Source organism: Heliconius melpomene, chromosome 20 (assembly GCF_056956725.1).
Source record: "Heliconius melpomene rosina isolate 202511_hmr_F chromosome 20, ASM5695672v1, whole genome shotgun sequence".
Taxonomy (NCBI): domain Eukaryota; kingdom Metazoa; phylum Arthropoda; class Insecta; order Lepidoptera; family Nymphalidae; genus Heliconius; species Heliconius melpomene.
Genome location: NC_140408.1, coordinates 12,873,818 through 12,894,443, shown reverse-complemented (window position 1 = coordinate 12,894,443; position 20,626 = coordinate 12,873,818). Strand labels below are relative to the sequence as shown.

Below are 20,626 nucleotides of genomic sequence, written 5' to 3'. Positions count from 1 at the left end.
CGAAAAACAACGGAACTAAAAAGTAAAAGATAATTTTACATAAAATAAAACTTATTTTGATTTTGTTAAACCAAAATAATAAACAAAAATTGATACCTTTAGATTTTCGCACTTAATATGTATATGTAATTCTTTGGTAACAGTTTTTATCTTATTCCTGCAATCTTTGAAAACTACATCCGCTGCTTTTTTTTGATTTCCGAGCATAAGTCCGCATGTTACTAAATTACAATATTTTTTAGTATGAAAAATTACAATATTTACATCCCATTATTGGTACAAATGAATTGGTGAAAGTTTTTCGTCACAACAACAGGTCACAACATGCCCCAAAAAAAGGGAACATCTAGCCCCAAAAACACGTGTTGAAAAAAAATTAAATATAAATAAGATATAGAAAACATAAATAATTTACAAATAGTGTTCCGAAATAGTAGGTAATATAATGTAAAAAAAAAACACTAACATACTCGAGGCTAATCGTTAAAATTTGTGAGATAGACCAAAAATATGAAATGCAAAAATATTTACAATTGTGCACCAACGACACCCGTGTGCTATTCCATTGGTTTCGGATGCTACTGGATTGTTCAATATGCTGGCCATGGGTGCGCTATCACATTGCATTTCACTATATGTTTACTAAATATTCCTATCACTTTTCTCCGCGAAATTATTTCCATCGGAACAACTTACCTCGGTAACTTTTAGCCCCGCTCTCCCCTAACAGTATTGATATCAGTATCGGTATTATTGTTATTGATATAGAAATTTTATTATAGATATTGGAGTTTATATATGTATTAATGTTATTGTCAAGAATCAATGGATGCCTAATTAGCACCACATAGACCATAGTGTGTATATATGGAACTCTAAAGTGGTTTTTATTATATTTTGGGATGTTATTAGTCTGCTTCTGATTTCAGTACATATATTTTGTAAACTATATTTATTATATTGTATTTATTGCTATCCTTCTTTGACATATTCTCTGTTCTCTCTCTTGCCAGCTCCCAAGTCCTCTACAACATAAGCCAAAAACTAATTCAGCGTCAAATAGGCAACTACCGTGAAGTGTTACGGTGGTTACGTGATGTACTCACTTGTCGCAATGAGTTCTTAGCGAAACACAAGGAATACGCGAACGTCGGGTCGCAGATACCTATTTGTAAACAGGCGCATATTAAATTAGAGGTAAGTGGGTTACCTAATTTTAAATTACTCCAATTTTATGTAAATTTTGGTTTGGTTTAGTGGAGTAGTTATATAGTGCAAGTTTAGCTTTTTTTGGTCTGACAAGACAAAGCGTGGTGTTGCGTTCCGTACTACTCACGCAAAGTACCACGTCTACATCTGCTATGTATAGTATAGGTAGGCAGAGGGAATTCTGGATGCATTGCGTGTTGAGTGATGAGTGAGTGAGTGGCGAGCTCACAACCAGTCGCGTTGACAGTCACACGCTTCTGCCTGTACACCACTCCTGGCCTTAATTGACCTAAATGTATTTTAATTTGAATTAACATAATAATAATATATCACTCTTTAATTTCTAGGTAGTATTCTTTATGTGTCTCTGGTCAATTGACACTGAAGCGGTGTTGGTAGCCATGTCTTGTTTCGCCCTGCTCTGTCAAGAGGCAGACATTAGGTGTGGTTCAGACGACCTCTCCGCCCACTGTCTACTCCCTAATTACACAGTTTTCCAGGAAATAGCTCATACGTCCACTGTTCTTACTACTGGTGAGTTATGGGATTCGATTTTAGATAATCTTACGATCCATAATGTCCAAATTATGGTAATCCTACTAATTTTATAAATGTGAAAGTTTGTGAGGATGGTTGTTTTATTCCACTTTCACGCAAAACTACTGAGAGAATTTAAATAAAACTTCTTTTATTTTGTATAAATTGACTATAAAATAACAATAAATTTAACGGGTGAATCTGCGTTTGTGTTGCTAGTTTTTTAAAATTAGATCTTTGAGTATCGCGATTTTGCACATTCTTTAATGTGTCAAATAATTATTTCGAGAATAAGCGCACAGGCGCAAACGCGACAGGTGTTTCGATTCTCATTTGAGGAAATGAAAGATTTAATACCTTCATTTCGTCGCTTTGAGAACGTAGCAAATCGCGGAGTTGAGTTCCGCCACTCAACACGCAACACTTCCAGAATTCGACGGAAAATGGAGAACAGAAGTGTTCTAACGTTATGTAAATAAATACCATATAATAAATTTACACACTTACATATATTATATAGTATAGTGAATATTTAAAATTATTTCATTTAATAAGGTTTTCGCAATTCTTACAAGTAGCTTGTCAGGACATGGTCAGGGGATGTTCCTACAAAAATATACACAGTGAGTACACGTTTTATTTATTTATGTTTAATAAATATAAATTTTAATATTTATATTTTTTTTATTATTGACTTATGTTATTTATATTAAAATGTAAATGTAACTAAAATAGTTTCAATATGAGGTATTTGAAAATACATTGTATGTTTTAATATGAGCTTCAATAAAACATTATTCAAAATAAAATCATAGAAAAATTAAACAGACGTATTTTGTTACTATACTAATAATAAATAACAGAGTATTCATATAATAATACAGGTTATTATTATTCTAACTTCTCTCGTATTATTTTCATCACTTGACTTTGATATTTCAGGTTCAGCGGCGCTACAAAAACGTATAATGGTGCTTCTAAGAAAAATTGAACACTGTGTGAATGGAGTTCAACCTGTCTGGGAGGAAACTTTTCGTTGTTGGTATGTATATTTGTTTCTTCCTACATTCGCCCATTCTATACAGTCATTCATTCATAAATACAGTACTAGTACAGTTGGGCTAATGTGACGTTGCTCTGATTTTAGGCTTTCTGAACTTATGCGCATTATTCACTCCAGAATGGAATAATCAAACGTAAAAAATTTTCTGAGGCCAGTTGTTGCGCAGGAGCACAAAGTGTGACTGTAAATGCGATTGGTTGTAGGTTCGATACCTACTCTGTTGTGTGCGGATTACAACGTGATGTCATTCACACATCAATCACATCAAATGCCATCCACGGCTACCTTAGGGCAGCTACAACTCTTGACCGTACTGTATAATCAATTTCACTTTATTTTGCTCTCGTCCCAGGGACTCAGTATGCAAACTCCTCCAAAAATACCCCAAAGGTGGTCCAGGAGCTGATGATGCACAGGAACCCCTACACCGTGTCGCTGCCAAGCGGAGAGTGTCCCATCATAGTAGCAGTGAACATGATATCGAGGTTTGTATATAAACAACCTTGTTTTTGCTAATAGTGTAAGTGCTAATTTCAGGAACTACTGGCTGGTAAAAATTTATGTTGTATTGGATACTCCATTTATAGAGGTCGGCTATAGAGTACTTTCTGTGGACCTACAATTATGAAATTTGACAAGAACTTACAATAGAAAAGAAAAAATCCGACAAATTAAAATTTATAGATACATCAATCATGAACTTCGTACTGATCTACTACTTCTATACTGGCGAGTCCGACTCGACACTTGGCCGGCTTTTTTAATAGATTAAAGAATATGTTATTTTAAATACTTTTGTTTTTTACCAGATGCAAATACAAGAGTGGGCGAACATAACATCGTTTCTATGTGCGCTGGGCGGAGTATGCTTACAGAGGAGGCCGACGCCGGTGTGGTCACAAATGCATACTCATGGTGAGATTTTTATTTATATTTTTGTATATACATTTTGGCAGAAAGAATATAGTGTTTTGACACTATATTCTCCATTTTTGACCTCGTTTTCGATTTTTTTGGTTTAAGATACCCGCAAGTACAATGTCCTAGCGAATAGTTCTCAAGAAGTGCAGTATTGTCCTGTTACACAGTAAGTATATATATAATCAATATTATCATAAAAAATAATGTTTAATATTAGTAGACTTACTTAGAAATTAAGTAATTGAAATTTTACTAAGAAATGTTCATATTTTACTGTCGATAACCACTAATTTTTTAGGTTTTAACACCCAGTTCTTATCATTCTGGGTCTATTCCGAGTCCCAATCGATTTCGCCTGACCGAAAACATTAAAACACATTATCATTCCTTTGAGTGGGGATCGAATTCACAGCCTTTGTAACTTTTTGTATTATATTCTATAGCATTTCTCGTAATCTTCTTCTTCTTCCTGGCATTAATCCCGGCTATTACCGGGGTCTGCCTTCCTACTTAACCTACTCCACTTTGCACGATCTTTTGCGTCCTCGGTGGTTAGACCATTGGCTCTCATGTCCTGCATCACGACATCCAACCAGCGCTTCCTTGGGCGTCCGGGAGGTCGCGCTCCAGGAACTTGTATAGCAAGGCACTTGCGTCCGACATAGTTCTTAGGCCGGCGCGTAACGTGGCCAAACCATCTCAAGCGACGCTCTTGGAGCTTATCCGCTACGTCACGGACCCCAAGACTACCTCGAATGAATGTGTTGCGTATGCGGTCAGACCGCGTTACGCCGCACATCCACCTCAGCATCTTCATTTCCGTGACGTGAAGCTCCTGAGTGTGCCGAGATAGTGCTGGCCAACATTCGCTGCCGTATAAAAGAACCGGTCGGACGATGCTCTTGTATATCAGCCCCTTGAGCTTGGGCGGTATTCTGCGGTCGCAGACCACACCAGTGACCTCCCGCCATTTGGCCCAGGCAGCGCTTATCCGGCCATGGACATCGTGATCGATGCCTCCAGACTCGTGCATAACGGATCCAAGGTACCTGAACTTCTCCGACTTAACGGCTGGCTCAGGACCTATAAGGATGGTGCTCGAGTCCCGGCTCCCGCAGGCCATGTACTCTGTCTTCGACACATTTAGTTTAAGACCGCCGTTCTCAAGCGTACCCTTCCAGAGGTTCACTTTACGCTCCAGCGTCAGTCGGTTCTCGGCAATGAGTGCTATGTCGTCGGCATACATCATCAGCCATGGAGGCTGGTCCTGGATGTGAGCCGAGACAGTATCGAGCACTACATTGAATAAGAACGGACTAAGAGCCGAGCCCTGGTGAACTCCCACTGTAATCGGGAAGGGTCTAGTGTCGCCAACAGCAGTCCTAACCATAGAAGCGGAATCGGATCGCAATGCCCACCAGATACACTGACGAGGCACACAGTCAAAGGCCTTCTGCAGATCTAAAAAGGCCACGTGCAGAGCTCTCCTTTTTTCCCTGTATGCCTCCATCAAAGTTCTGAGGGCGAAAATGGCGTCCATGGTGCCCGATCCTGGCTGAAATCCATATTGAGACTCAGAGACAGTACACTCTCGGCGGAGCCTGAGGTCGATCATGCGCTCGAAGAGCTTCATGGTATGACTCATAAGCTTAATGCCCCTATAACTACCACAATCTTGAACACTGCCCCTTCCCTTGTAAATAGGGGTAATAAAGCTAAGCCGCCACTGATGCGGCATCTTACCAGTGTTCAAGATATGGTTAAAAAGGTCAGTAAGCATGAGCACACCAAGAGAGCCCAACGATTTCCACGCTTCGATCGGAATGTCGTCAGGTCCCACCGCTTTTCCGTTCTTCATGCGTCGAAGGCAATTACGTGTTTCGTCAAGGGTTATTGGGGCAATAAGTCCGAGGTTAGGCGGTGGGTCGTGATGAAGACTGCATGGGTGCTGAGTATTCAGCAACTCCTGGAAGTAGCTTCTCCACCTCTCCTTCACAGAGTCATGATTACAGAGCAGCGTGCCCTGGGAATCTCTGACGCAAAGACATTTTGCGATATCTTGCGTCACTTTATCCCGGGAACGTGCCAGTTTGTAAATGAGCTTCTGCCCCTCCACAGTTTCAAGTTTATCATACAATGGTGACAAACTCTCACTGCGGGCTCTGGCTACAGCTCTTTTACTGGCACGTTTAGCTACTGTGTACTCCAGTCTGTCTTCAGGAGAGTTGGATTCCTGCCACTTCTTAAAGGCAGCCTTCTTTTCACGAGTCACCTCCTGGACCTCGTCATTCCACCACCATGTCTCCTTGTCGATGACACGTCCTCCCCTAGAAACGCCAAGAACTCGCCTGCCTGCCGCAATGATTGCCGACTGAGCCCGATCCCAAGCCTCCTGAGCAGTCTCGGTGTTAGTCGAAAGATTATGACTTTTCACCTCTGCCAGGAAGTCGGTCTGCATCGGTCCATTCAGCAACCACCACTTGATCCGAGGCCTACGTTTCTCGGCTACTTTCTTCTTCGGAGTGACGTTAAAGTCCATGACAAGAAGACGATGTTGGGCCGTTAGGCTTTCGCCTGGAATGACCTTACAGTTAGTTACCCTGCCCATATGACACCGTCTGGTCAATAAGTAGTCTATTTGAGTTGAGTGGGACCCGCACTTATACGTGATAAGGTGCTGAGAATTCTTTTGGAAGAACGTATTCACGACGGCCAGATCAGACGCAATACAGGTTCTCAGAATGTTTTCTCCCTCTGCATTGCGAAGACCGTGCCCAAAACCCCCGTGAACACGTTCATACGGCTCAGCGGCCCTACCGACGTGCCCGTTCAAGTCCCCCCCAACTAAGACCAATTCGGTAGACGGCACAGCAAGTAGCACCCCTTCATACTGCTCCCAGAATGACTCCTTTTCGGCCGCGCTACATCCCGCCTGGGGAGCATAGGCACTGATTAAGTTTGTGATCACGCCCTCAATCAGTACCCTCACTCGCATCAAGCGGTCGGAGCGACGGTCAACTTCAAGGAGCCCATTCTGAAGCTCTTCAGAAAGCACTACCGCTACACCGTTTCTACCCGAAGGTGACCCAGTGTATATAAGCCGGTAACCCTGTCCGATGTTACGGGACTTATTGCCCTTCCAGCGAGTTTCCTGGAGGAAAGCACACTGGACCCGACGTCTCATGAGTACATCTGCGAGTTCCCTGCATCGTCCGGTTAGAGAGCCAATATTCCACGTTGCAAAGCGGAGTTTCTGTCTGGGTACTCGCGTCTTTAACCGTGCCCGTACTTGACACGGTAGCCCTTGCCCACTTATCGCAGGTGTAGGGCGATGTGCCTGCGCGTCGTTTTGCGGTGACGCCCTAGCCGTACCCAGTGTTTCTTTTCTCTTTCGGTCCATTTATGTGGCGGTTGGCGGTTTTTAAATGGAGCGACTGCCGTCTGACCTCCAAAACCCCTTTGTGGGGAAAAACCGAGGGGAGAGGAAAATAGAAGGGGTAGGATAGGTAAAAGGAGGGAGCTAAGGAAAAGAGGAGGGGAAGGGGGGGGAGTTAGGACACCATTCTTACGGACTGGATGAGGATGTAAGAGTGGCGGCTCGAGGATCCGGGGTCGCGTACCCGTATGCCCACAAACAAATATCGGACAGATATTAGTCAGGACATCCTCTGGATGAATAGCATTTCTCGTAATGTATTTGTCCAATTGGAACCAGTAGTTCATGACATTAGCGCGTCTAAAGAAATAAACTCTTCAAGTTTTACAGCATTACTATAAAATTATAGATTATTGTCCTTTTTAATCTCCAACGAAAACAGATAGGTTTTATAAGTTTGACGTGCTTGTGTATGTGTTTATCTTTATGCCTAGTTGTGTCATCAAAGCTCCTAAACGAATGAACTGCTTTTTAATATAGATATTTTCTTATTTACAAGATTGTCAAAAGATTTATTTCATTTTCAGAGCTTTAAGTGTCTGGGGTTTTTAATTATATTAATAATTTCAGATTCATCGGTCAACTGCTAAGACTATTATTATACAGCCATGAAAGGTTCGGTTCTCAAATACAAAGTCACGTTAAAGAACTAGTGGGAAATGAGATGTCGCCAGCGCTATATCCTATTTTGTTTGATCAAATAAAGGCAATCGTTGATAAGTTCTTTGATCAACATCAACAGGTTTGTGTTTTTATTGATTTTTTTATATTTTTTTTTGTGTTGATGTAAGTTATATTTTTATTTTTTTGGAAGATAACTGAAATAAAAAAAAAATGTTTATTATTACGAATTTTATACGGTTTTTACACTGTATCTAAAATAGACCAGGGTAGGTAGAAGAGACTCGGGAATCTAGTGTTAAGACATTCTCATAAACAGACTTTGCTCCCCACTTTTAGCCAAATTGTCGAGGCATTGTGTGTTGAGTGGCTGAATTCAGCGCCGCTCTTTGCCTTGTTACCAAAGCGAAGAAATAAGAAATATTAAATATTTCATTCCCTCGAGGCAATCGAACTCACAACCGAAACGTTTACAGTCGCATGCCTGTGCCCCTGCGCTACGACGGCCGCTAAAAAATAGATTATATAATTTTGGAATATAGCCTAATATATAATATAGATTATATTTTAAATATTTTCCGTAATATTATTTTTCAAACAGGTAATGCTAACAGACATTAATACGCAGTTTGTGGAACACACAATATTCATAATGAAGAGTATATTAGATAACAAGAAATGTGATCAACCGTGCGAGCATCTCAGTACTACTTCCATTGAGGGACTCATGCTGGCTATAGTTAGGTTAGTTTTTTTTATCGCCTATTTAGAGTTCTGTACCTCGAAAGAAAAAACAGAACCATTATAGTCTCGTAGAGCAGAGAAAAATATATGCTTATAAGTTAACGCAATCAAAAGATACAATAATTATGCTTCGTCTTTGCTGGATTGTTTCGTTATAATTTTGTATGAAATATTTTCACCGAGTAATCAAAATCGAATGGATGAATATATCCATAGGCGTACAATTACGCTGTATCCTGCTTATATCAAATGGATCCTTATGTAGCACACATCATTCTCCATACGACGCCTAATGTTCGAGATACAGCACGTCGAGTGGTGGAACTCAACGCCACACTTTGTCTTGTTACCATAATGAAAAAAATTTGTGTAGAGCTAAACGCTGTTTCGCTCTAAATTATTGTAACAGTGTTTTAAATTATTACAAATAAATATATAATATTTTTTCGGTTTTTTAGATATGTACGGCACCTGGACATGACGGTGTTATCAGTTCAAATAAAGACCAAGCTCTGTCAAGTTGTGGACGCCATGATGAGACGACGAGATGATCTTGCTTTTAGACAAGTAATTTGTGATTTTTGTATTATTCGTAGAAAATACAGATTGGTTATTGCCATTAATTTGTTATTATACTCTGCTACGTGTGGCATACAGCTTTTTCATTTTGTCTTATAAACCATAAGTATATATATGTAAGTCATATAGACTTATATTTAAGGCACTTAAACATTTTACTGTTCTTCTTTGCTTTTATTCCTTTATCACCACAGGAAATGAAATTCCGCAACAAAATGGTAGAATACGTAACAGATTGGGTGTTAGGGACGTCTCATCAAATAGCGCCACCTCTTAGAGCCGACGCGTCTTCTATTACTAGGTAAATATGTTACAAATTTACAGTACGGTCAACGAGTCGTGGCGGTCAACACGTCCAAACAATAGCCAAGAGTTCGGAAAGCGTAACTCCACGGGCGGCCATGACACATCGACCGTACTGCGTATATTTATCTATATATGAAATTATATAGTAGTTTATTATATTTTTTAATTAGGAAAAAAAATGTTAAGTTGTGTGCTAGATTAAGTAAGATATAGTGAAGATATTGTTGTGAATCACTCAAAGCAGTTTATAATTGATGATATAATATTTATAGAATTGATTGGAAGATAAAGATTGACCGTTAAGTTTTTAATAAGTGTAATTTTTGAGTTAGCTTTTCTGTTGTGAGGACGACAAATATTAAAGATTTTTGATATTCATATTTCAAAGCATGTCTGTAATTCATAGATCATTAATTCAAAACTATGTGTGTGTGTGTGTATGTATGAATGCATTCAAAGTTGCGTATGTGTGTTGTGCGTGTCGTTGTACGTACACATGCCATATGTGTTCGTATATATGTGTGTGTGTATGTGTGTGTAACACGGGGCAGGTGGTATGTGTCCAGGGAGCTGGACCAGGCGTGCATGGAGGCGGTAGCGGCGCTGCTGAAGGGCCTGCCGCTGCAACCCGAGGAGTCCGACCGCGGGGATCTCATGGAGGCCAAGAGCCAACTGTTCTTGAAGTGAGTATCTAGAAAAATTAAAATTATAAAAATGAATAAAAAATTTTATTGTAAGTTACTTGTTGATAAAATATTAAAATAAATTATCGATAATTTTTACAAAAATATATATACATAGTTATAATGTAAAAAAATTATAATACGAATTATTTTGCCCTTCTAGCTTTACTCTGTCAAGACATAGCATTGGATTTCGTTGTCAATTCTGTAGTCAATTAATAATGTATCTTATTCACATAGATATTAAAAAAACACATAAAATAGCGCAACTATTTAACTAAAATAAAACTTTAAAACCCTAATGAACATCCCACAGATATTTCACACTATTCATGAATCTTTTAAACGATTGTAACGAAGTGGAAATAACAGAAGGTCCTGGGAGATTAGAAACGTTAAGGAATGCAACAATACAAGCCATGTCAAATTTACTATCTGCTAATATTGATTCTGGATTGATGCATAGCATTGGTGAGTAAGTTTTTTTTATGTTTTCTATCTTCATTTTGTATCTCACATAAGGCAAAGTAGGCAAAGGGAACCTAGAACTTTTTTCTAATATATTTAGTAGTAGAGACCACAAAACATTTAGGAGACGGTCTTCTGATAAGATAATTTAACTTTTATTAACTTCACGCTATATCGCGCATATCATAGCAGGATAGACAAAAGGAACGTAGTGTTAAGGCATTCCGGAAGCATTCCGTGGCGGAATTCAATTATGATGATAACTCCCTTTTCTTACCAGATTGAGGAAATGGAAATAATAATAGCCTCTGCTCCACAATGACTCTTATACATTAAAAAGATTTCAAATTCACTCTTTTTTCCAGATCTAGGCTACCACCGAGACCTCCAAACGCGTGCAGCCTTTATGGAAGTCTTAACTAAGATACTTCAACAGGGTACGGAGTTTGATACCCTGGCTGAAACAGTCTTAGCAGATCGCTTCGAGCAGTTGGTGCAATTAGTCACTATGATTTCTGATAAGGTATGTAAAAGTCTTAATTAACTGAAATTTATTTGGGAAAAATACAATTCAAAACAAATTTTATATGAAAATAATCACTCTTTTTTAATAATAAAATTTTATTTTTTTAATTTCACCCTGTTCTGGTTATTGACATTCAAGTCAACTTTGATTTACTTAGTTAATTTCGATTTAGTTGGATCATTTTTAGTTGAGATGATCATTCTATAATACATGATCAGTATTGTTGTAATTATAATATGGCCACCATAATAAGATGGATAGAATATTATTGTACAGTCGCTCTAGTATCTAAAGTGGGTATCAGAGTAACTCAACACTAGTGCCCCTCCTACGTAGCCCTTTACGGCATAAAAGCATGGAATAATAATAAAATAGGGGTAAATGGATAAAAATGGCACAACTACAACAATTTTTGTATTCTTATTTTTTTATATTAGGGTGAATTACCAATAGCAATGGCGTTAGCGAGTGTAGTGGGTTCAGCTCAAATGGACGAACTTGCTCGAGTGTTGGTGTCTCTGTTTGACGCTAAGCATTTACTAGCGCCTCTATTATGGAATATATTTTATAGAGAAGTTGAAGTTTGCGCGGTAAGTGTTTAAAATATATCCAATTTTATTGTGATGTGTATTTTCAAAGTTTGTTTATTTCTTAAAAATACTTAGGCTTTTCCTATTAATGGATCTTTCCAGACTTTTCATAATATTTATAGATATTTATTAGAATCTCATTGCCTTCCAAAATTTCCTTAATGAACAGTTTTTGGTTATCATTACTATAATTAAAAAAAATCTATTTATTGATAATTACCACAGAATCTTAGAGATATTTTATTATATGTGTTTTCTATTATATATGTTATTTGTTTTGTTTTTTCCCTAATTCCAGGTGTCAGACTGCATGCAAACATTATTTCGTGGGAACTCCTTAGGTAGTAAAATAATGGCGTTTTGTTTCAAAATATACGGATACGGATATTTACAGAATTTATTAGAACCTCTAATAAGTGCTTTGCTGGATCAAGCCGAGAGTAATCCCAATTTGAGTTTTGAAGTTGATCCTGCTAGGTGAGTTGTGGATTTTATTCCCGGTTAACGCTGAATTATGTGTCTTTAGATTTTTTGTTAAGGGAAAGAATATGTGTCTGGTTAGACGTTATCTAAATTGAGGTTAAACGGAACTTGTCTTATTTTATATATTTTTAGTAATATATTCCTTAAATGATAAAAAATACAATTTTTAAGAGTTTTAATAAACGTATGAACATATTAACTACAATCTCATAGATTACGCAACGTGTGTAAAATGCACAGAGAGTAGAGAAAGAAGTGTCTTGATACTAAGTTCTCTCTGCTTCCCCTGCTATAATTAAATATATACTATATTTTCAGACTGGATCCAAGTCAAGATATTATAATAAACCGTAATAATTTACGGGATCTTACTCGTGAAGTGTTCGAGCGTATAGTTAATTCTGCTGATCGATTCCCTTCTCAGCTTAGAAGCATGTGCCATTGTTTATATCAGGTATTTCTGTATTTTTTCTAATAACTAGGAGCATATTGTAATATTTTTTCATATCAAGTAAGAAACCGCACATATTTTAAAATGTATAGCATTTAAAAATAGCTGTGAACATCTGCTAGGTTAAAGTTTATTACACATAATTGCAGCATTTTTTTATGAGAAATTATATAACCTTTTTTGTTTTAATTACAAAACTGATTCTTTCATCTTTATTTACAAAAATAAAACATACTATTATTATTATTTTATGCAGAGCGCAAATATCATAAATGAAATATATATTTTTTCTATATAAAATTATATATTTAGTGATAAAATTATAAATTTGATAGGTATTAAGCAAAAGGTTCGTCCAGTTCCCTCAAACGAGCGTCGGCGCGGTCGGTACTGTATTGTTCTTGCGATATATCAACCCGGCTATAGGTGAGTTAAATTATAATTTCATATAGAAAATTTCTTTTTTGACTTACTTATTGGGATACTGGTTGTACGTGCGGTAGTTGTGGGTTCGATCCCCAGCTATTTTATTGACGTGTTAGACTAAGGGAGGCGTTAAGTCGTTTAAACGGTCGGAGATGAAAAACATAAAAGATTATTTCTGGATTCTCGCTATAATGTAAAGTACATTATACTAATTATAATTAACTTTGAACTTGACATAAAATAATCATAAACAACGTCTTTATAATTTTCGCCTATTTTCGCCTGCTATTGCAACGCAAGTTTTCTTGATATACGTTTTTTTTCTAAATTGATAAAACTATAATTCAATAAATAAAATGTATAATTTTATATACGAAATAAATAAATATTCATTATACTTTTTTCCCCAGTCTCCCCCCAAGAGATGGGCATTGTCAACCGTCCCATACCTCCCCACATAAAACGAGGATTAATGCTGATGTCCAAAATATTACAAAATATTGCAAATCACGTGGAATTCTCTAAAGAACAACATATGTTGCCATTTAACGACTTTCTGAGAGAGCATTTTGAAGCTGGACGCAAGTAAGTAGATTTTTTATTTTAACTTTTTACTAAAAAACTTACTAAACTCGATTGTCATTCTCTAGTCAGATAAATTCATTATTTTAATTTCCCCATTTTTTTATTTCTGATAAGACAAAGGTGTTGAGTTCCGCTACTCAACACACAATGAAGGGAGAAGTGGAGAATGGTGATTTTTTTCTATATCTTATAAAGTTATTTTTATTTTGTATTTATCGATGTTTTAATAGTGTTATATTTTTTACATTATTTACTTATAATTAGTAAATACTATTCTATTTAACAATAAATTTTCTCCCATTTAAACCAGATTTTTCATAGAAATAGCGTCAGATTGTGAAACAGTGGATCAAACGTCACACAATCTGTCATTCATATCGGACGCCAATGTGGTAGCTTTACACCGTTTACTATGGAACCATCAAGAGAAAATAGGAGATTATTTGTCTTGTAGCAGAGACCATAAAGCGGTTGGGAGGCGGCCTTTTGATAAGGTAATTTAAGATATTTATAAAGTGTTTTTTCATGTGGTATGATTTGTGAGACGTGTGCGATGTCACTTCGCACGAGTGTTTATTAGGTATATTCTCATATAACGGAGAACGGAATAGCGTTTCTTAGTACTAAATTTGTCCGTTCGACGGAATATAAAGACAAGAATTTCAAATATTCGAAATATTGAGGTCCTAGTGGCGCAGCGGCACAAGGGTGTGACTGCAACGCAACAATCGTGGGTTCGATCCCCACTCGAGAAAGTGAAATATTTATTTACGTTTATATTTCCATTTCTTTGCTCTGGTTTCGAGGCAAAGCGCGGCGTTGAGTTCTGCCACTCAACACGCAATGCCTCCAGCGTGAAGGTTTTTTTAGTTCCAAATTCCAGAATTAGGCTGAAAGTAGGGAATGGAGTGTCTTAACACTCTAGTGTTACTACGATGTACCCTCGACCTATCCTGCTATTTTCGGGATACAGCAAGTAACTTCTATAATAAATACCTTTTTTTATAATAGATGGCGACACTGTTAGCATATTTGGGACCACCAGAACATAAACCCGTGGAGTCGTAAGTATTTGTTATTACTTTTGCTCATCTTGCTACACAATATGTTACATGTTTATATATTTTCATTATCTCGTTATTCAACAAGCCTGGCCTCAAGAATTTTGCGGAAAGTGGGAAATGGATAATCTTAATAATCCTAACATTATTTTCCCTCTCATTAAAACACCTCGTCGAGGGCCCGAGACATAACACTAAGTTCTCTTTTTAATAATATCCAAAATACATGTTATTTTTTAATTTTCAGTACTTCAAGCCTACTTTTTTCGTCATACGCACGTTGGTCTTCAATAGACATGTCTTCTACAAACTTCGAAGAGTTCATAGTAAAACATAATATGCATCAAAAAGAAGAATTTAAAAGTATAAAAAGTCTGAATATTTTCTATCAAGCTGGTACAAGTAAAATTGGGAATCCGGTGTTTTACTTCATTTCAAGGAGATACAAGTGTGTTGGTTTTGGCTATTATTGAGGTGGTCGTCGATTCATAGTTTTTGTTTCAATTTTATTAATATTAAAAAAACCGTATGAATAACCGATTGATGAATCTATTTCATTTTATTCTTTAATATTATCAAGAATACTCGAAGGAATATATAATTTAATTTCGGTCACCCTATACAAAATGCGGCGTTAAGTTTCGTCACTGAGCGTGCAATGTCTTTAAATAATTAAAAAAAATAAAAGCAGATAGCTATCATCGTCTATGATATAAATTTTCACTGGTTTTTTCTTACAGAATCGGAGAAGTGAATGCAGATTTATTAATTTATCATGTTATATTAACATTGAAGCCATTCTGTCAACAACCGTTTGAATTAATTGTGGACTTTACTCATACTAATTCTGATAATAGATTCAGGTAGGTATTACTTTGTGTGACTTTCTATTTTTTTATATTTTTTTTGTTTATTTAAGTACTTCACTGTAGTAGTGAAGATATACTTAAGATATATATGATATTATTATAAATCAAAATTTTAATGTAATTTGTAAAAAGATAAATAAGGAAAGTTGTTGCCTCGAAATCCATTCTGTAATATATAATATTTTATAGTCTTAATTTTCCGTAACAAAATGTTTAGAAATTGATTGAATTCTTACATTTTCTTTCTTATCATTTGTTATTTTTTTAATATCTGAAATATATGCTTAAAGTTGTATGTTATTGCACAACTTTTCATATTGCGCAATAATATTAAAAGAAAATACCTACATTCTAATCTTTTTAAATAGGTTTTCTGAAAAGAAATTATTTAGTTTACAATATAAACTGTATATGAAAGAATTGTTACAGCAAAATGTTTCTTATTATTTAATAATATGTTTTTACAAACCATAAAAATACAAAAATATCAATATCTTGTCGTTTCAGAACGGATTTCTTACAAAAATGGTTTAGTGTTCTCCCCGAAGTGGCGTATACGAGCGCACACGCGTGTTACATATATAACTGTAACAGCTGGGTTAGAGAGTACACGAAGTTCCATGAGGCTATATTAGCTCCTTTGCGGGTAAGATTTGTGTTAATTTATTGTGATTTTGATTTTGTATAAAGCAACCGTTTTAAAGTTAAAGCAAAAAAAGTTATTCATATAAGAAGTTATATTTTTGAACGTCAAATAATTTACCACCAAAGTTAATGTGGATATGTGTGGAAGACTTGACAAAAACCGGCGCAAGAATCAGCGGATTTTTCTAAATACTCCATTTTAATATATTACATTGTAACTTGATTCAACATAGCTCAATAATAGGTGTTTGAGAGGCCGTCGTGGCGTAGGAGCACTCTGATTGAGTATATTTTAATTATTTTTATTACACCACTCTCTTAACACAGGCCTTGAATTCTGGCGGAAAGGAAAAAAAATATACAAGATTATCCTTGCCTTCAGATTTACTTAGCTCACATAGACACTTCTAATCGGACAAAAGCGTCAAAATCTTTAAGAATGACACTCAAAACCTGTCATATACGTATCATATAATGGATAACTTCCCGTATCTTATCTATTTTACTCACACCCATTCAAGAACAGGTGCACAAACAAACACACACCACACACACACAAACACCAACACACACACACACACGCGCACACACACGCGCACACACACACACACACACCACACACACACACACACACACCACACACACACAAACATGCACACAGGAATACTATACAAATTTAATGTACGTAAAGTTGTACAAATAAAAATAAAGATGAAAGGGAATATTGTGGACCCAATCCGGAGGTGGGCGTTAATGACTGCAATACAGTGTTGCACTAATGCAGTCACTACCGAACACAAATTTATGTTTCTGTACTGTTTTTTCCCAAAATAAAGAATTTATTATTATTATTATTATTATCTTTTCAGGGAAACCGTAAACTAATATTTATAGATAATCACAGTCGTCTCAGCGATTACGTTGATCCTGAACAACAGAAATTACCCGGAGCTACTCTCGCCTTGGAGGAAGATTTAAAAGTATTTAATAATGCATTGAAACTATCACATAAAGATACTAAGGTTGCTATTAAAGTAAGTATAAAATAAGTTTTTTTTTTTAATTTTGAAAAATATATACATTATCTTTTAGTAACATATATCAAATATATTTATGATATTTATAAAAGATGGTATTTATAAAAGAAGTAGTTTTACACATAATGTCGACGATGCGATTATAAACAGGACGATTTGTTTCGTTCGATTCCCTCTCGGAGGAATGAAATATTTACTGTTAATGGTATTTTTCCTAGATTCAAAAGGACATTTAGCTTTAACAACCGCTAAACTTTCCACTACGGCCGACTATTAGACTATTTTCCTCCCGTGTGAACTATGCGAAAATATAACTTAAGGGCGGCCACGATTCGACCATACTGTACATTAGTTGTATTATTAAAGTGTTTTTAACAGGTAGGACCAACAGCGTTACAAATAACATCAGTGGAGAAGACAAAAGTATTGGGTTTACCCGTTTTGTTGAACGACGTGTATTACGCATCTGAGATAGATGAGGTAATTAAATATTATATAAAAAAATAATTCTGTATATATATGTGAGGGTATCGCATAGCAGGGGCACCAGCGTCTGCAATCGCGACGGTTGTCGTTTCAAATCCCACTCGGGGTAATGAAATATTGACTATTTTTATTTCTTCGCACCGGTAACCAGGCAAAACGCAGAATTGAGCAACCCCTCAACAAAAAATGCTCGAGAATGCTGGAACCTAAATATCTATAATATATTATTATTTTCTCTTGTCTTTTATTTCAGGTATGTCTAGTAGATGACAACCAATTCTCTCTCTCTATAATAAATGAAGCCACTCCCCTCAGTTTCATCCACAACGACTGTGATAACATCGTACAGTCCATCATACATATACGCAATAGATGGGAATTAAGTCAGCCGGTATGTATCCATTAAGAATTATATTTATTTATTTTAATTATATGCACCTTTTTTTAATTATATCCTTTTAATTATATCCTTTGTTTTTGTAGCGTTACATACGTTTTCTTGTTTGCGCGAATGACTTCTATTCATTATAGATATGCCCGTTGGAATTCGTGATTATTATTTTTTATATTTGCTATTTTTACACTTAATATGTGCACATACAATTTTACTGAAATTTTAAAATTCACCAAAAGTAAGTAACAATTATTTTTAATATCCTATATCTTCAGGATTCAGTAACAGTTCACCAAAAGATACGTCCAAAGGACGTACCGGGAACACTTCTCAACATGGCTCTCCTCAACCTGGGCTCTTGTGACCCAACTCTCCGCACGGCTGCGTACAACCAACTCTGCGCTCTCACTGCCACTTTCCACCTGAAAATAGAAGGACAACTATTGGAGACTTCTGGTGAGTGAAATTTTATCGATTATAATATTTTTTAGAGTTTAGACACTACGTAAATGGGAATTTAGATTGTTTCGTTCCACACTAGTTTGAAAATATATATAAATTATTTTTCTAATTTCCCACATTTTTCTTCTAGGCCTATGCATACCGTCCAATAATACAATTTTCATAAAATCGGTCAGTGAGAAACTAGCGCATAACGAGCCACATTTAACACTAGAATTCTTAGAAGAGTGTATACAAGTAAGTTTTATATAATTTAATGTTTAATATAATTTATATAATTTAGTGTTATATAATTTAGTAGTTTTATATAATTTAGTGTTTTAAAGAGAAAAAGAAATGAACAGCGTTTTGAGGAAACATTATACTGGTATAAGGATATTTTATGTTAAGATATATAGCAAACCTTGTATTTTTAATGTAATAATTCCTCATCGAAAATTGATCCATGTATATCATAGTGAATCAGATATATTGTTTGCGCCGTAACATATTTAAAACCTTCTTTTTTTAATGCATGTTTTTCATGAGATTTTAAAAAATACTTAACAAGAGTGAAAAGGTTCTTAAAGCCATAAGCTAACCCCATTCTTTCTTCTTTCTTATATTATTATTTTTTATTCTACAAAGGGTTTCCGAGGATCCACAATAGAATTGAAGCATTTATGCCTAGAATATATGACCCCATGGTTAGCGAACTTAGTGAGGTATGTTTTATATACATTTTTTATGAAATTATTTGTTATACATTAGGTGTATTGTGTTTTATATGAAATTTAATTGATAAATATTCTAAATTTAAATTAATAAAAAATTGATTATCCATTTTTTTACAATTATTAAAAAATATATTAAAGCTCTAAATATCGAAAATAAGAAAAATATTCTAACATTACAGATTTTGCAAACCCTCTGACGAATCCCGCCGTCAGAAGCAAGTAGCACAAATATTAGAGAAATTGATCACTCTGACCATAGAGGAGACGGAGATGTATCCCTCGGTCCAGGCCAAGATATGGGGCTCTATAGGACACGTGCCCGAGCTCATTGATATGGTGTTGGACAGCTTTATACAGCGTAGTGTCACATCAGGTGAGTCACTAGACACTGTCATGTGACTTTAGAGAGAGATTTTATTATTGTTAGTTTTATTTAGTTCAGATCAATTGTTTTACAGCAGAGTATTGTTTATGAGTTATATGAATTACTACTGTGACTACATGTGACTTATTTATTTTTTAAATTTGTACGTTAAAGGTAAAGGTCATTATAATAAACTGCGACAATTAAAAGAAAATGTTGTACTAGGTCGTTCTTAAACCCCCGTCTTTCTCAAGTTCTCTTCTGAGCTAAAAGTTGTGAAATTCCATAAATAATCAGATTGGCTACTTTTGCGCCACGGTTAAAGCCAGTCGTGGTGCAGGTGCACAAATTTGCGACTGTAAATGCGAATGGTGTGGGTTCTATTCCCACTCAAGGAAATGAAATATATGATATTCTTATTTTCTTGCTTTGGTAAGCTGTTACGAAAGTTCCGCCACTCACCAAGCAAAGCCTCCAGAGTTCGGCGGTAACTGATGATCGGAAGTGTCTTAATGGGAACGGATTGTCTTAACAGTGGGCTTCCCTGTGCCTACCCTGCTATGTGCTGGATTCAACGTGACTTTAAAAAAACGACAAAAAAATTAAAGATAAAAGATTTATTGACTTTTTATTATGTTTGTAGGTCTCGGTTCGCCAATGATTGAAATAATGGCGGATACGGCGGTGGCTCTCGCCTCCGCTAACGTACAGCTAGTGTCTAAGAAAGTTATTGGCAGAATGTGTAGAGTGAGTACAAATTTAGGAGTAACTTATATTGAAATATGGTTATAATATGTACACGCGACAATTATGGGTTCAATCCACGCTTGAGGAAATTATTATATTTTAATTACATATTTTTGTTTCCCCGGTGTACTGGAAAAAGACCACGGTTTAGTTTCGCCAAGAAATATTTTTAAAATTGATTTAATGCAGGTTCGCTTTACCCACACTACTATGTGTT

General features: G+C 36.0%; 1 protein-coding gene across 5 annotated transcripts in view; it reads left to right on the top strand.

The window, feature by feature from the left end:
* The window catches only part of Nf1 (neurofibromin 1), a 43,860-nt gene that overhangs the window by 8,757 nt on the left and 14,477 nt on the right, over positions 1-20,626 (top strand). For 3 of the 5 annotated variants that reach the window (XM_085205394.1, XM_085205395.1, XM_085205392.1), the window contains exons 14-45: positions 1,014-1,197; positions 1,557-1,743; positions 2,325-2,369; positions 2,689-2,788; positions 3,162-3,294; positions 3,619-3,724; positions 3,833-3,896; positions 7,737-7,908; positions 8,389-8,531; positions 8,990-9,098; positions 9,305-9,411; positions 9,968-10,099; positions 10,416-10,570; positions 10,933-11,090; positions 11,531-11,683; positions 11,982-12,160; positions 12,485-12,620; positions 12,953-13,043; positions 13,454-13,628; positions 13,939-14,122; positions 14,640-14,692; positions 14,937-15,137; positions 15,430-15,552; positions 16,066-16,204; positions 17,073-17,237; positions 17,619-17,720; positions 17,980-18,117; positions 18,396-18,576; positions 18,713-18,819; positions 19,210-19,286; positions 19,478-19,671; positions 20,306-20,409. In XM_085205394.1, coding sequence (XP_085061520.1) covers positions 1,014-1,197; positions 1,557-1,743; positions 2,325-2,369; positions 2,689-2,788; positions 3,162-3,294; positions 3,619-3,724; positions 3,833-3,896; positions 7,737-7,908; positions 8,389-8,531; positions 8,990-9,098; positions 9,305-9,411; positions 9,968-10,099; positions 10,416-10,570; positions 10,933-11,090; positions 11,531-11,683; positions 11,982-12,160; positions 12,485-12,620; positions 12,953-13,043; positions 13,454-13,628; positions 13,939-14,122; positions 14,640-14,692; positions 14,937-15,137; positions 15,430-15,552; positions 16,066-16,204; positions 17,073-17,237; positions 17,619-17,720; positions 17,980-18,117; positions 18,396-18,576; positions 18,713-18,819; positions 19,210-19,286; positions 19,478-19,671; positions 20,306-20,409 — 4,297 coding nt within the window. The remainder of the gene's footprint in view (positions 1-1,013; positions 1,198-1,556; positions 1,744-2,324; positions 2,370-2,688; positions 2,789-3,161; positions 3,295-3,618; positions 3,725-3,832; positions 3,897-7,736; positions 7,909-8,388; positions 8,532-8,989; positions 9,099-9,304; positions 9,412-9,967; positions 10,100-10,415; positions 10,571-10,932; positions 11,091-11,530; positions 11,684-11,981; positions 12,161-12,484; positions 12,621-12,952; positions 13,044-13,453; positions 13,629-13,938; positions 14,123-14,639; positions 14,693-14,936; positions 15,138-15,429; positions 15,553-16,065; positions 16,205-17,072; positions 17,238-17,618; positions 17,721-17,979; positions 18,118-18,395; positions 18,577-18,712; positions 18,820-19,209; positions 19,287-19,477; positions 19,672-20,305; positions 20,410-20,626) is intronic. The other 2 variants (XM_085205396.1, XM_085205393.1) reach the window with 1 other exon arrangement.